General features: G+C 52.0%; 1 protein-coding gene across 2 annotated transcripts in view; it reads right to left on the reverse strand.

The window, feature by feature from the left end:
• The window catches only part of DNAJC6 (DnaJ heat shock protein family (Hsp40) member C6), a 41,457-nt gene that overhangs the window by 19,296 nt on the left and 5,398 nt on the right, over positions 1 to 16,763 (reverse strand). The window contains exons 1-4 of one of the 2 annotated variants that reach the window (XM_059853597.1): positions 13,183 to 13,363; positions 1,526 to 1,676; positions 737 to 786; positions 493 to 641 (exon numbers count right to left, since the gene is read on the reverse strand). In XM_059853597.1, the coding sequence (XP_059709580.1) occupies positions 493 to 641; positions 737 to 786; positions 1,526 to 1,676; positions 13,183 to 13,363 (531 nt within the window). Of the gene's footprint in view, positions 1 to 492; positions 642 to 736; positions 787 to 1,525; positions 1,677 to 13,182; positions 13,364 to 16,763 lie in introns of those variants that run through there. The other variant, XM_059853598.1, reaches the window with a different exon arrangement.

Below are 16,763 nucleotides of genomic sequence, written 5' to 3' on the forward strand. Positions count from 1 at the left end.
CTCACAGTGCTCCTGATGCTGCTCTGCTTTTAGAGAGGGAAACTGGGCCAGGCAGTGCAGGTGGTTTTTTAAAGTCACAAGAGCCAAAATGCCCCTCAGATCCCGTTTCCATCCCGAGCTTTGCCTGCTTGATCAAAGCCCAACTGCAAGAAAATCATCTCCCTCCTTCTATTGATAATTTCTTCCAAAGGCTTTTCATTTTATTCTTTTCCTTCAGCAGCTCCAACACTCTGTAGAAGCAGAATAAACTCTGGTTTATTCTTTATTTCTCTGCAGCCACTCCATGCAATGCCTTTCACTCTCCCAGGCTCCTCACATGAGTGTTATCCCTGAACTTTCCAGCTCTTTCATCCCTGTGCTCCCAGCTAAAACTCCCAAACCCACCCCAGCAGCTTAAAAACACCTCTCACTCCTAAATCCCCTCAAACTCTGGGTCCAACAGGAGCTGCTGCCCCTTTCCCTGGGGACTCTGCCCCCGTGGAAGGCACTCACCCTGTTGTGGAACTTGGCACTGCGATAATATTTGGGTGACAAGTTGAACACGGTGTAGTGGTCGGGGTGCCTGGAGTCCAGGAACGTCCTGACATCCTCAATGTGGTTCCTGAATCCCAGCTCCACGCCCTCAGCAGGAAAAGACATCACTGGCAAAGCAAGGAGAGGCCAGCATCAGTGGGGTGGGTGGAATTCTGGGCTTTGGGCTGTTGCAGGGTGTGTTTCTCCACGGAGCAGTGCTTACCTATGATCCTTGAGGTAATGTAGGAAATATCCAGCTCTCCCTTGGTGTAACTAAGAGACAAAGCAGGGGACAGAATTTAGGCACTTCAGCAGAACATTAGGAGTGCTTGCCCAGAAAAATCTACTTATCACACAAGGAAAATTCATCTTAAAATTAATTCTTGAGATGCAGACAGTGACCCAGCCTCCCCCTCTCCACATGCAATTAACTGGATACAAAACCTGCAAGAAAGGTCCCTTTTCCCTTTTGTCATTAATTTTTAGTGCCAGTTTCCAGGAGAAATCTCCAGCAGTTTGCACTTTGCAGATCCCTCAAACCCTTTGGGGTCTTGCATTAAATTTCCTTAATTTCCTGTAGCCCTCAATCCCTTGGAGGTGGGCAACACCAGGAGAGTCCCCAAAGCAAAGTCACCTCATCCTCTCTTCCATTCCAAGGTGGATTTAGGGCTGGGAACATCAGCAAGCACAGCAGAGATAGAATCAACAATCAACACCAGTGACAAAATAAATATTCAAGTGGTGGTTCACTGGAAATTCCACAGGGAATCCTCCAGGAGCTGGAGAGCAGGTGCTCCACTTTCACAGGCATTTCCCAGATTTCAGGGTGCTGATGCTCACTATGAAGCTTACATGGCTTTTCCTTGGATTTTCCCCAGCCAAAGACCAATTATGAGACAGAACCAAAGAAATTATTTGAGATTTTCTCCTTTCCTCAATCCCTGCAAGCTGTGCTGTGCTCATCCAGTGGGACCAGCAGCTCCTGGCTTTCCCTGCTTCAGGTGCACTGTACCTGGCCACAGACTGCATGACCTTGGAGGAGGTGTCCTTCAGGGTGTCCTTCAGGTTGTCCTTCAGGTTGCTGAAGAGCCTCCCTGCTCCTCCCTTCACCATGTCCAGCAGGCCTCCCCCGTAGCTGGACTCCATGTCTGGTGACGAGGCACCTTCAACACAGCAAAATCAAAAATTACAACACAGCAAAACCAAAAATTACAACACAACAAAACCAAAAATTACAACACAACAAAACCAAAAAATTACAACACAACAAAACCAAAGCCGACGTCACTGGTTTGGAACAAACCCCGACAACCCCTCTGCTCTGTCCACCCCAAACAGGTCCCCATGAGCTGCTGTGTGTCAGGCATGAGGAGAAGTGGTTTTCCTCCTCCAGGGGATAAGGGATGGCTCCTTCCTGCCAGCTGGGCTCAGAGCTCCCAGCACTGTGTGCAGGTTGAGTGCTCAGTCTCAGCACAGGGAGGACAACAGGGTAAAAGATCTAAACTGGGGCTTGAACTGGGTGATCTGAGCACCAGCCAGGTGTGCCCAGGTGGCCAAGAGGCCAGTGGCACCTGGGCTGTGGCAGGAATTGGGTGGCAGCAGGAGCAGGGAAGGGATTGTTCCCCTGTGCTGGGCTCTGGGGAGGGGACACCTCCAGGGCTGTGTCCAGCTGGGGCCCCTCAGGACAAAATTGACCCGGAGGGGCTGGAGTGTGTCCAGGGAAGGGAAAAGGGCTGGGAAGGGTCTGGAGAACCAGGAGAGGCTGAGGGGGCTGGGCAGGGGCTCAGCCTGGAGCAAAGGAGGCTCAGGGGGCCCTTGTGGCTCTGCACAGCTCCTGACAGGAGGGGACAGCCGGGGGGTCGGGCTGTGCTCCAGGGAACAGGGACAGGAGGAGAGGGAACGGCCCCAGGCTGGGCCAGGGGAGCTCAGGGTGGGCACAGCAGGAATTTCCCCATGGAAAGGGGGTCAGGCACTGGAACTGCCCAGGGAAGGTTGGAGTGCCCATCCCTGGAGGTGTCCAGGCCTTCCTGAGTGACAAGGTGGGCATCAGGCACAACTTGGACTCAATGCTCTGGGAGGGCTTTTCCAACCTAATTAATTCTGGAATTCTGTGATCTTCAAGGTCCCTTCCAATCAAAGCCATTCTGTGGTTTGAAGCTCCCTCACCTCCAACCCAACCCCACCTGGCTGATTTGTTTATCACAACCAAGAACGACCTCCTCAGGAGTGAGAAAAACTCTCCCCACCCCGGGACATCCCTCACAGGGGCCCCTTCAGGGCCACCCTCCCAGCTGACTGAGGGCTGTCCAACCCAAACTGTTCTACAGCTCTGGGATAAAATCATCATTCAATTGCAAAAGCACCCCCCACTCTCAGGCAGCCTCACCCATGGTGAGCCACCCATAAATCCTGAAACTGGAGATTCCATTGGGAAGGTGATGCTGCTCTGATCCACAGCACCTGATCCAGGTCCTGGATCCAGACTGGTAAAATAAGAGGCCACCTCTCCTCTACACTCTGCTTCAGAACACAAGATGGCTCCTCAAGGCACAGGAATATTTCTATATTTCTTTTGCCAAACTTCCTGTGAGCATGATTTGAAAAAAAAAAAAAAAAGAGAAAGGAAAAAGTCAAAGAAGCTTGTTGGCTTCCAAGCATGGAATGTGTGTTTGATCTCCCCTCAGAAAGTTTATTTTCATGTTATTCTGTGCTGGAAGATCCAGGGCTGGAAGGAGGAGATGTTCAAAAGGGGCTTTTAGTTCTGCAGGTCAGCTTTTAAAGGGAAGCAAGGCAGAAAAGTGGTTACTTGGAACAGGGAAAAGGAGACAAAGGATCAGAGGTTCAACAGCACTGGGCAAATTCTTGCAGCTGGAAATGCTGTAGGAGAGCAACAGAAGGGCTCTGAGAGTGTGGAAAACTTAAAATCTTTAGAAATCAATCTGAAGATTTAGAAAGTGGAGAGAAGAGGAGAAACAGAGAGAAGGAGACTTTCACTGTATTTCCAAGAGAAGCAGCAGGAATCAATTCCACGTGTCCTGTGTCCCCTAAAGCAGAGAATCAGAAAGGATGGCTGAGGAAGAAACGGCTCCCACTGACACAGGGCAGGGATGGATGGGATATTGGGCAGGAATTGTTCCCTGGGAGGGTGGGCAGGTCCTGGAATAGAATTCCCAGAGCAGCTGTGGCTGCCCCTGGATCCCTGGCAGTGCCAAAGGGCAGGTTGGACCATTCTGTGTTCAGAGTAAACCTCCAACAGTCACCAATCCCAAAATCCCAGAATCTCAGAGTCCCTGAGTTGGAAGAGGCCTTCAAGATCATCGAGTCCAACCCAGCCCTAACAGCTCAACTATCCCATGGCACCAAGTGCCACATCCAATATTTTTTTAAACACCATTCCAGAACTTTCTCACCCTTTCTGTAAAAAGCTTTTCCCTGCTATCCAACCTGTATTTCCCTTGGTGCAGCTCGAGGCTGTGTGCTCTGGTTGTGTCAGTGCTGCCTGGAGACAGAGCCCAGCCCCAGCTGAGCACAGGCACCTTTCAGGAGCTGTGAGAATGATGAGGAAACACCAAACAGAGCAACAACCTCCTTCCAAGACTGAACTATGTCAGGTGGGAGCCTTCCTGCCATGGCCCACCCTCAGCAGTGAGAGTTCAGCTGAGGGAGCCCCTGCTGACAGCACCAGCCTGGTGTTGGACGGGATGGGAGCTGGAGAGTGTAGAAATCTTAATTAAAGCACTTAGGCGCTAATTTTACAGAGGATTAGGAGGTGGATGTGCAGGAGAACTTCTCCTCCCAAGGCAGAGAGAGTTTTGGAAGAGAACAGGGATCCAGGGGAGCTCAGAGGGATGTGCTCAGTACTGGAGTAGCTGAGGGTGGCGAAATCATCCATGTCCAGATTAGCCAGGCCAGGAAACTCATTCCTACCCAGGGAAAGGGAAAGAAACCACAAATCCAGAAGGGAAATACCCCCTCCTGCTGTCCCCTGCAGTGCCACGAGCAGTGTTTGTGCTTATTCTCAAAACCCAAACACTTTCAGGCCAATCCTGCTTTCAGTGTGGGGGTTTGGAGGCAGAAATGGGAGAGTGGAACAGGTGTGACCTGGAGTGATGGGGACATTTTGGCACCTGCAGCCAGAGGTGCCCCACCGTGACCAGCAGCAGAGGGTCACACCCTGCCACCAGCTGAGGGAGGTTCTCGCTGCTGGAATTCCAGATTTGGAATCTTTCCCTGCAAAATCTGCACTGCTGGAGATCCTGTCTGCCTGGGGAAGTCCCTGAACAGCCCCCCAGACAAGGCAGGAACCCCCCCCGCCAAGCACAGGCCTGAATTCCAGCTCTCCTGAGAGCCCAGGGGGAGCCAGCCAACATTTCCCAGGCATTTCAGACTCTGTCAGTCTGAGTATTTGTGCTGATGAAGCAACTCTGAGCCTCGGAGAGGGGAGGTGCAAGGAAAATGCCTGGAAATTGAGGCTCAGCAGAGAAGTGCTGCCTTTCCCAGGTCACCTATCAGGAGTGAACAGACCCTTTTTACCTGGAAAGGGCAGACAAAAAGCAGACATGAAACCATAGGAAAGGAAGCAGGTCTCCCTCAGCCTGCCCAGATTTTGTGTCACAATATCCTCAGTGTCAAACGAGGGGGGTTATTTTTGCTCAGGGAGCTGCTGCCTGTGCTTTTGTTAGAGTTGGAGTGAGGAAGGATCTAAATATTCCCTGTTCCTCATCATGGGATCACAGAATGGTTTGGGATCTGAAAGACCATCTCATTCCAGCTCCCCATTCCACATAGAAAAGCATTAAAGCCTCATCTCGCCCCTTCCCAAAAAAAGAGGTTTGGGAATTTTAAATCTCCTGTGAATTCTCTTCCAATGGTACCACAAGAGCCTGGCACTACAATGGGAAAAAATGTGTTTGTTCCTGTGTTTGTGTCCCAAATTCTCCATTTCTAGATTTTCTTTCTGCTTGTTGCAGCCTTCTCTCTCCCCACAAGGTATTTTCTGGGGGAAAGAAAAGGTTTTTGCTTGGTTTATCCCCTAAGATAAAGGTGAAGGCTGCCCTGTGCCTGGGCAGAAACAGCCCTTTAAAGTTCCCTGCGCTGAAAGGAGTCAAGCCACTGTTGTTGTGGCTTCAGCAACAAAGCCTGGATTGTTTTTAAGGAACACTCAGCAAAAAAAAAAGCTGCTTTTTGTGTCTCTCCCCCCCCAGCAGCCAGCAGAGCTCACGTTCCTCCCCCAGCCAGCTCTCCCAGCAAAGCCTGCCTCGTGTGGGACGTGCTTTCCCACCAGCCTGCAGGGAGCAAAGCCAGGCTGCTACAACTCCAGCATCACACTGACATGGTTTCCACTCCTGGGAGGGTCTGCAGGGGAGGAGGAGCAGCCCTGGAGCAGAAATTCCTGCTACAGCAGGGCTGGAGCATCCTTTAAAGGGTTTCCCATGGCTGGAGGGGTGTTGGGTGCAGAGCAGAGAATCCACACCCCTGGGTACCCTCAGCATCCCCAGCTCCTGCTGTTCCCGACTGTCCATCTTTCAGAGGACTGCAATGGGGAATTTCACCTTCCCTGCTCAGGGAAGGGTGGCAGGAGCTGCTAAAAGCAAATCTCTGGGCAGTGGCTGCTCTGCACCCAGAGATAATCAATAGCTGAGATAGTATCAAAATCAATATCAGAGATCTGAGGGCTTCGCCTGCCAGCTGGGCTTGGAACAACCTGGGATGGTGGAATGTGGGCTTGGATTGAGGTGGGCTTCAAAATCCCTCCCAGCCCAAACCATCTGTGACTCTCTGGTTCTAACTGTGTTTTAAGGGCACGAAATCACATCTTGAAACCCAAGCCTTCCTTCCAGCACACATCCTTCATCTGGACAGCTGAGCTTTACCACATTTAAGCCAAGACTAAACCATGGATGCTGTTATGGGCACTTGCATCCCATCTTGGATCAGACACAGCCCCATTGTCAGAATTGCATCAGCTTTTCAACAGTCACTGGGTGATGGTTTGGGAGAGAAATCACCCCCAGCAGAGGCAACTAAAACAGTGATAAAGGGGCATTCACAGGGAAAACCTGCAGAAATTCCTTGGGAAGTTCCTCAGAACTTTTGGGTCACACAGACCCCAAACACTGATTATTTTTTACCTAATTTTTTGCTACCAGTCCCATCTGTCTCCTCCTCCTCCTCCACTGTCCCAGATTCCTGGTAGAGTGAGGTTCCCTATGAGGCTGAGCACACTTGAAGTGTTATTCCATAAAAATAAGCAGCAAAGCATGTGCAGAGCAGAAGAGGCTCTGCTCATTTGATAAAACCAGTGCTGAGACCCCCAAGCCCAGGTTTCACTCATCCTGACACGTCCACTGTCCCAGACTGCTCCAAACTCCATCCTGGGACACTGCCAGGGATCCAGGGGCAGCTTCTCTGAGCACCCTGTGCCAGGGCCTGCCCACCCTCCCAGCCAGGAATTCCTTCCCAATATCCATCCAACCCTTCCCTCTGGGATTTCCCAGATATTCCCTCTTCTCCTGTCCCTCCAGACCCTCATCCAAGGGTAAAACCAGAATATTTCTCTCCTAAGCAGACAATCTTGAGGCACAGAAGCATCCCCAGCACCAAGATATCTTCAATAATTAGTTCAGCTGAGCAGGGAGCTGTTGCTTATGAGGTTGTTTGGGTTTTTTACTGCAGTTTCCAGTTCACTGGGGCTGCCCCATCCAGGCCTTTCGCCCGGAGGGGATGGAAAATGCCTCAGAACAGGGGAGGTTTAGGTTGGATACTGGGAAAATTTCTGCCCCAAAAGTGTTGCCCAGCCCTGGCAGGAGACATCCCTGGCAGGAGTTAAAAGACCATTTAAAAGGTGGTCTGAGAGGGCTTTTCCACCCTGAGCAATTCCATAATTCTGTGTTTCTGTTGGGCACAACAAAGGGTCCCCAACCTCCTGTGGGAAGCACTCAGAGCCTCTGGCAGTAAACTTCAGGGTAGAGAACTCAAGAACCTCTTTTTGTGCTTTGCTGGGATAAAATTCCAGAACTGACATTGCATGAGCCCAAAGCTTTTTATCCAAAGGTTCGTTTGAGGCTGCTTAAATGCAAACTTCGTGGAAAGCTGAAGAATTAAGGTTTGCTCCTCCTGCTTTGCTCGAGAAATGGAAACTGAGGAGTGCAGCTTGCACCAAAACCGTGGAGGATTTCCACTAAGAGGGGGTTTTACTCTGTGTTTTTTTAGCAGAATAGTAATATTGAGAGGGGAGAGGGGGTTACCACCCAGTGCTTGCTAGATTTGTTTAATTTGTTAAAAATTTCCCCTCATGAAACTCATCTTCAGCGAGGCCCGACAGCGAGCCACCAGGCCGGAGCGCGACATCTGTCCTTGGAGAGGATGGACATTCTCTCTGCTTCTCCCCCCCTGTCAAAACAACCGAGAAAAGACAAGGCTCCTGCCAACACCCCATCCTTCAAGTGTCCAAAACACACCAGGCAAACAAAGGAGCCATTAAACAGAACCTCCCCGCTGGAAAACGCAGCGAGGGGGGAACACAGGACAACATTGTCAGGCCAGGCCTTTGTCCCCGTGCCAGTGACATGGAGACGTCTCTCTTCTGACTCACAGACAAGGAATCACCAGAGCACAAGACATTATGTTTGCAAGTGTAAAACAGCTCAAGAAATCTCAATTTCACCGCTTGCAGTTTCTCTCAGAGGCTTTTTCTTCATGGTTACTCTGGCTGAGGAAGCACAGAGCACAAGCAAGTCCATGCCCCAACTCTTTAAAAGCTCTTTTCTATCTTATCTAGATTATAAACACCACAGAACAGCACAGAAAGGGTTTTTTCCTTTCATAGCATCTATCTTTGCTGTTACTTTTGCATCTTATTTCCTAGAACCTCTTCTTTCAATGCTCAGCCAGCTGCTAAGAAAGCAGAATTGAATGCCACAGCAAAAACCCAAATAAATTGGCTTCTTCAAAATTCTGCCTGGTTCTCATCTTGAGAGCACTTGCAGCAACTTAAAAAGGAAGAGACTGAAGCAGCTCTGGGTGGATGCCTTTCTTGGAATCTGGATTTTTAACTCGTGGTGTTTTGTGTCCTGTGAGGTTCAGCTCAGGTCCCTCTTTGAACCTCCCCTCATCCATTTCCAAACCTCCATCCCAAGCTGGGGGGACTTTGGAGGAACAACAGGAGTGCAGAGACCCCACTGGAGTCGTGTGCTGTGATCCTGCAGCATTCCACAGACTTTCCCAGCACACAGATCTCCCATCCCTGTGCTTGGGATGGTCCAGAGGAGCCCCCGGGGCTGCTGCAGGGCTGGAGCCCCTCTGGAGCCAGGCTGGGAGAGCTGAGGTGCTCACCTGGAGAGGAGAAGGATCCAGGGAGAGCTCAGAGCCCCTGGCAGGGCCTGAAGGGGCTCCAGGAGAGCTGGAGAGGGACTGGGGACAAGGCCTGAGGGACAGGACCCAGGGAATGGCTCCCACTGCCAGAGGGCAGGGATGGATGGGAGATTGGGAATTGGGAATTGTTCCTGGCAGGGTGGGCAGGCCCTGGCACAGGGTGCCCAGAGAAGTTGGAAGTGTCCAAGACAAGGTTGGATGGGGCTGCAGCAGCCTGGGACAGTGGGAGGTGTCCCTGCTATGGCAGGGGTGGCACTGGATGAGCTTTAAGGTCCTTTCCATCCCAAACCATTCCAGGATTCTGTTCAGGACTCAGCTGACCCCTCTGTGCCAGCTCCCTGCCATCCACGAGGAGCTCCTGCCTTCCAGCAGCATCCCTCTGCTTCTGCTTCCTGGCTTTTGCTTCTTTTCCCTCTGAGCAACACCAGCCCAAAAAAAAATATCGAGCCAATAATCAGAAGCACTTGGGAGTTGGAGCAAAGCTGCAGCCACTGATTATTTTCCTTGCAGAAGGTGTTTATGAGGCTGCAAATCTGCATTAGGAGAGGATGCTTGAAGATCCAGTAGTTTGCATTAGTCTAAGGAAATTAATAGAAAAACCAAACAGGAGCCCAGTTCCTCAGCTCAGGGGAGTTGGAGACAGCAAACACAGCCCTGTTAGTGAAAGCAGCAGCACTTTGCCCCAGAAGTGCCAGTGCTTTGCCTCCAGCACAAATCCTCACCCATCCAACATGTGGAATTGCTCACTGGTGACCCACACACAAATATTCCACAGAGCAAAGGGCATTTCCTGTGCCCAGGTGCAGAAGACATCCAATATGAGGGGAAAGAAGAGAAAGGTTTGATTGTTTGGCTTTTAAACTTCACTGGAAATGGTCTTTAGCTGCAGCAGAGCTGTGGCAGCAGGAGCAGGGCAGTGCCTGTCCCTGTCCCCTGTCCTGGGGGCACTTTTAGGCCCCTCAGGACAAGGACATGGAGGGGCTTGAGCATGTCCAGGGAAAGAAAAGGGCTGGGAAGGGTCTGGAGAATGAGGAGAGGCTGAGGGAGCTGGGCAGGGGCTCAGCCTGGAGCAAAGGAGGCTCGGGGGGCCCTTGTGGCTCTGCACAGCTCCTGCCAGGAGGGGACAGCCGGGGGGTCGGGCTGTGCTCCAGGCAACAGGGACAGGAGCAGAGGGAACGGCCCCAGGCTGGGCCAGGGGAGCTCAGGGTGAATACTGGGAAAATTCTACACAGAAAGGGTTCTCCAGCCCTGGCACAGCTGCCCAGGAGTGCCCATCCCTGGAGGGATTTAAAATCCATGTGGATGTGGCACTTGGGGACATGGGGTAGTGCTGGCCTTGGCATGGTTGGATTGGATGACCTGAGAGAACTTTTCCAGACCTAATGATTCCATGGTTGTCTGCTCAGCTCCCCAAGCAATCACCCTGCCAGACAAACCAGTGTCCCAGTGTCCCCCATCACTGGTGGCACTGGGTTCTCCACCCAGACTGTTCCCCTCCTCCACTGCAAACAGCAGCTGCTCTGCCCCACAGGAAACCATCACTGAAAATCAGGGAAAAAAAGAAAAAAGGACATAACAAGCTTGGCTATGGCCAGGGCACCTCAAGGATTTCACCTTCAGGGTCTGACGCTGAATTCCACAGACCAGAGATCCTCTGTCCCACCAAAACCCAGCAGCACAGTCTTTTCCCTGAGATGGATTTTACCCCACCTTTCTCCTTCCTGAGGAATTCAGATCTCTTTTCCCAAGTGAATTATTCTCAACCAGTGCCCACCTTGGGAGTTTCAACTTTGGCATCATTGGGAGGAGTCTGAAATATTTATAATACCAATATCTTCTCTACTAAAAAAAAAGTGCACAGAAGGTGGGTGGTGTTTTTTCCTTGCTCCTATTAAGCCAAAATCCCAGGCACCTCATTTTCCTGTCTGTGTCTTACACTGCTCCCTAATCCTTGTCCCCAATTATCCATCTGCAGCCTGTGTGAAAGATAAATCATATCCCCCAGTTCAGGAGCAACTTCAATCACCAAATCACTCGGAATCACAAGCACACCTGAGGGGTGGATTTGGTTCTTTAAGCTGCTGTAATTTCATAGTTGGCAAAGAAAAATGGCTTTGCAGTGAGCTGGGCAAAATTAGGAATTTATCAGCCTGGAGTGCTCAGATGAACAAGAGAGATACAAGTGTGGAGTTTGGATTTGGAACAGAGCATCACAAGCAACACAGAAAATTTTAAAATTTTGTTTTGGAACAACCACCAAATAGTCCTTATTAAATAAAGAGGTTATTAAGAAAATATCTTATAAATAGAATTCAAGGGCCACATTAAGACCCGAGGTTTTTTGCTGCTCAAGTGCCAGGTGTGTTGTTCAAAGCACCTATAAAATTGAGGCAGAGAGAGTGAACTGAAAGGAGAAAACTCTGGCTGAGACAGATCCCTTAAATTCAGCTCCCAAATCCCAGAGCCAGCCCTTGATCCAGCCCATGTGTTTGGGAAGAACATCCTGGAAACTGGTAGAGGCCATTAATACAATTTAATGCTCTGGGCTAGAATCAGAGGAGCTGCAGAGTGGAAATGGCTGAATATTGCAGAAAACCTGTAAATAAAGGCATTGTCTGGCTGCCCATGAGCAGGGGTTTTTTGGGGATTTTGTTTTTGTTTTTGTTTTTTTTGCTCAGCAAAACCAGAGAACCAAACTGAGCTGCACTCAAATGATAGCCCAGGATGAGGCTGGAGAGGAGCCCCACACCTACCTGGGAGGCACCACCACCTCCCACCACCCCTCTGCCTCTGCTCCCTGGCCTGGCAGGAAATTCATCCAGGCAATGGCCTTGATGATAGACATTAACCTGCCTGCAGCATCTCACCATCCCAGCAGCTGCCAGGACCCAAATCACTCTAACACAGCAGCCCACTGTGAGTAAGGAGCTGCTGGCACAGCCTGTGATTATGAGCAATTGCAGCAGAGATGTTGTAGCAGCAAATTCAGAGACGTTTCTGAAGTTTGGGAGTAGAGTAAGTTAGAGAAAAACAAACACCAGCCTAAAAGAAGACTTGGAAGCAAATTCAGATGGCAAAGGGGAAGAGGAAAACATGACTGAAAGTGTTCAAGGAGGTGGGAGCAACCTGGGACAGTGGGAGGTGTCCCTGCCCATGGCAGGGGTGGCACTTTAAGGTCCCTTTAACCCAAACCATTCTGGGATTCTATGATTCTTGTTACATCAGAAAAAATGGGGGGTAAAAATCAAGGATAAGGCTCTCCCTGCCCAAGCCCAGCCATGGCCCATTAGGGTTTTTTCCCTCAAAAAGGGGTTACCAGGTTAAAAACAGATGCTGTATCTGAAGTGCTTGTGGGATGCCTCTGGCCCAGCCCTGTCCTTCCTGGAACACTGCAGGTGTTTTCCTTGGGAATTACAGTGATGGGCCAAGCAGTAAAAGGTTCAAACTGAAAGAGGGGAAATTTGGGTCAGATTTACAGAAGGGATTATTCCCTGTGATGGTGGGCAGGCCCTGGCACAGGGTGCCCAGAGCAGCTGTGGCTGCCCCTGGATCCCTGGCAGTGCCCAAGGCCAGGCTGGAGTACCCTGGGCTAGTGGGAGGTGTCCCTGCCATGGCAGAGGTTTGGAATGGGATGAGATTTCAGGTCCTTCAAACCCAAACCATTCCATGACTCTGTGATTCCATGCTGCAAGACCACCCTGTTGAGGGTGGCCATGAGTGTGGTCCCTCCCAAACACCCAGGGTGTTTCCCTGCACCCCTCTCAGCTCCACAAGTTCCTGCAAAGGCTGTGGATGCTCCTGGAGGTGGGCACAGGTAAGGAACCAGAACCAGAGGGGTCCCTTCAAAGCACGGCCACTGTCCCCACTCCTGGTTAGCCAGGCAAATTCGAACCTTTCGAGGTGAAGAGCTGTCTATCCCATTACCAGCCATAAAGACCATCTGCTCCCTTACTCCGTGATTAAAAAAAATGGTGCACGCTGCACATCATCCAGAATTAATCCAACTCACTTTGATGAGTGCCTTTTAGCGGGGTGGGGGGAGGAAAAAAACCAAAAACCTCAGGACAATTCTGAGCATCCAGCCCGCGGTGGGGAGGGGGAAAGATCCCAGAGCGCTCCATCCATTTTCCCTCATGCTTCGCACGCTTCATCTCCCGGAGCGGGGGGATCAGGAGCCAGCCCCGAGCGGTCTGCGGCGCTGCCTCCCTCCATCCCGGCGCGCCCGGACAAAGGGCCGCTATTGTCCCCGCGGCCCCCGAGCCCTCCCGGCGAGCGGCCGCCCCCGCCCCGCCGTACCTGAGCTGTCCATGGTGCTGCCGCCGCCGTCGGCGCGGGGCTGCGGCTGCTGCTGCTGCCGCCCGGGGCTCCGGCCCGGCCCCGCGCCGGCCCCGCCGCGCTCAGCGCCGCTGTCCACGAGCTGCAAGGATTCATAGCCGTCACTGCCGGGCTTTTTCCGGTAGCTCCCGAGCAGGCTCATGGGCGAGCCGGGCGGGCGAGCGGCTCCGGCGCCGCGGGCGGGAGGGAGGGAGGAAGGAGGGATGGAGGGACGGAGGGAGGGCACGGCGAGCGCTCCGGCCGCCCCGAGGGGAGGGGAAGGGCGGGCCCGCAGCGCGGCCGCCCCCCCGCAGCCGCCGGAAGCGGGCGGGGAGGACGCGGCGGCGGCGGGAGCATCCCGGTGCTGCGAGCCCAGCGCCGGCTGCTGCCAGCCCAAAGTGCTGCCTCCGCACCATTTCCTTCTCCTGGCCCTGCCTTCTGCCAGGGATCCCTCTCCTCCCGCCGCCCCGGGGCTGCGTGCACGGCCGGGAGAGGCTCTGGCAGCGGTGAGCGACACCGAGATGTCGGTGGCACGGCACGGGAAGGCGCGGTCCTGCCAAGGTCACCGCCTCCGGGGCTGGCACTGCCCGCTCTGCAGCCCGCGGGAGGAGGGGTGGCACAGCGCTTCTGCACCGAGCCCCAAAATCCTGAGGAGCATCCCTGGGCCGCTGGAACGCCCGGCTGGGCGTGGCGGGGATCCAGAGGGACCCCAGCAGCTGATCCCGGTGGGATGATGGGCCAGCATCCCAAACCTGGCGTGTGCCGCTGCTCTGGCTCCCAGCAGTGCCACCGACTGCTAAAGCCGTTTTTGTTGTTGTCACCCATCTATTTTTAGCTGTTCCCAGGAAAACAGGCTCGGGACCAAGCAGAGCGTGGCCCTGAGCGAGTGATGAGCTGTGCCTTGCTCAGATGCAGTTTTCAGCCAGGCCTTGTACATCCTAATTTCATTTTGCACGGAACAGAGGAACCCAGGGATGCTCCAAAGGAAATGAGCTCTATTAAACTCTTCTAAGTGGATTTCTTTGTAATTTAAGGAAAACTAAAGGCAAAAGGAAGCCCTAGCAAACAGGCACAAGCATGCCTTTGATCTCCTGCAGAAAGGAAAGTTCTCTGCTCAAAAATTAGCCCAGCTTTGTTTCAAAGCAGACATCAATAAACAAGGCCAGGCTGGACTGAGCTTGCAGCCACCTGGGATGGAGGAAGGTGTCCCTGCCATGGCAAGGGGTGGGCCTGGATGAACTCTAGGTTCCCTCCCAAGCCAAATGATTCTGGGATGCTCTGATTCCAGTCACTTGTGTAGCAACCTTGAGGTATCACTGGCACCTGGCTGAATTTCCTGGCTGAAATTTCCTCTGGGGCAGCAGACGTCTGGTCCAGCCCTACCTTGTCATGTGCTGTTGTTTATGTAACCCCTGAGATTTCATGGCACTGAGCAGACAAGGTACATCTGTGACCCAGAACTTCCCCAGAAAAGCCCCGGCAGATTTACAAGCAGCAAACCAAAAATGAGCTGACCTGACGTGAGCAGCTCCCTGCTGGCAGCAGGAACAGCTTGAACTCAAGGCTGGGGTTGTGTTTTCTGCCCCCTCCATACTTTGGTCTGTGTGGAGCAATTCGTGGATTGCAACACTGGCCAGCAGGGATGGGATGGGCCCCTCCCTCTTGGCACCCACAAGCAGCAAGTTAATAAAATTTAAAATAAATACATTTTCTGAGCCATTTTGTGTATTCTGAGCAACCTGGGCTAGTGGGAGGTGTCCCTGCCCATGGCAGAGAGTTGGAACAAAGTGGTTTTGAAGGTTTTTTCCAACCCAAGCCATTCCAGGATTCCATGATCTTTACTAGGGATCACATCTGTCAGCCTCTCCTGGTCAGTCTAGGATAAAACAATTCCTATGCTCTGGGATAAAAATGGGAAGTTTGTGAGGGTGAAGGTGAAATTTCATTTGTTTTGCTTGCTCAGGTAAAGCCCAAATGCATGAAAACAAGCGGAGGAGAAACCTGACACAACACAAACCCTGCAGAGCCTAAAACCCATCACTGTGGTGTCCACCTGCACCCATCAGCTCCAGAGGCTCAGCTTGGACAAAATTCCACATCCTCAATCCAGCAGCCACGCCCTCACTGCTGAACAGCCAAGGTCTGTCTGCCTCAGCTTTATTTATTTATTTTTTTTTTTAAACCAAAAATTGCTCCTCCTTGTTGAATCTGTTGTTAATTCCTTTCCTTGTCCGAGGTTTTGGGGGATCACAGAGGAATCACCACCACAGCCTGGGAAAAGGGGGTTCTGCAAAGCACAAAGGGACAGGGCAGCCCCTCCAGGGGATCTCGGGGCAGAAGAGGAGAAGGAAACAACCTCAAAGCCCCATGCTTGTACAAACTCAAGGATTAGGGAATCCTGTGGGTTCAGGTGAAGCTGCACTCTTCCAGCAAGAAGTTTAGCTGAAAAGAACATATGAAATAATATTTCCCTCTCCCTCCTTTCTCCCTGTAAGCTGGGCTAAAGCAGGGCCACGTGGTTTCTCTGGTTTTTGGAGAACTACAGTATAAAAAATGTTATAACAACCAAAAAATTCCAAAATCAAATAACTTCGAATTGCACGTGACTTTCAAAGCTGAAAAGGAAGGGAATGAGCCCCTCAGAAATATTCATTTATTGAGCAGTGGCTGGTGACAGATCTGAGGGGCAAGGCTGGCAGGGGCCACGAGGGCTGGGGAGGTGTTAAGGACGTGCTAAGGAGGATTTTGTGTTGCTCAAGCCTCAAGAGATACAAACTCTCCCCGTTCCTGACCTTGGGAAAAATTGATTTGCCAACCTCTGGCTGTTTTTCTCTGTCTGGGTTGCAGCCTCTCCTGGGTAAAGTCTCTCTTTGTAGCTGTAACCAAGCCCCAGCTGTCCTGAGGTGCAATTCCATTTTCTGCCCCTCTCCTCCCCTCCCCTGAGCAGCTCAGGTGAAATATTACACCCTGAATTCTCCAGCAGCACAATTAATCTGGGGAGTGCTGTTAGAATTGCTAATAGAACTTGAAAATTAATTGAATACCTGGAGCAATACCTTTAAAACTCCCCGTACCAAACATTCGTTCTGGAGTTTCTCCCCTGGGAATGCTGAACTCCCCCTGCACAAAGGGGAGCTGTGGCCATGCCCAGGTGTGGAGCCACAAAATCACAGGTGATGGAAGGGTTTGGGTTGGGAGGGACCTCAGGGGTCATCTCCCAGGGCAGGGACACTGCCAGCAGTGAGCTGCAGAGCAGGGATCACCTTTCCTGCTCTCTCACCTGGGCTCATCCATGCCTTGGGCAGGGCCAGGAGCATCCATCCCTGTCTCAGTTGGAAATGGGTCTGTGTGTTCCATCCTCATCTGTCAGAGCTATCCTCTGTCCATGGGGCAGTTTTCTTTATCTCTCCCACACCCCATCCTCCCTCCAGGAGATCTCTGCTGTCCATGGCCAGCGAGCGTCCCTGCCTGGCTGATCAAATTCCACCATCCCATGGGGAGATGCTCCACCCAGGGGAGGAGCCAAGCATTCCTACCTGGATCCAATCTGCCCTGGGAACAGC

This window comes from Haemorhous mexicanus, chromosome 9 (genome assembly GCF_027477595.1).
Source record: "Haemorhous mexicanus isolate bHaeMex1 chromosome 9, bHaeMex1.pri, whole genome shotgun sequence".
Lineage (NCBI taxonomy): Eukaryota > Metazoa > Chordata > Aves > Passeriformes > Fringillidae > Haemorhous > Haemorhous mexicanus.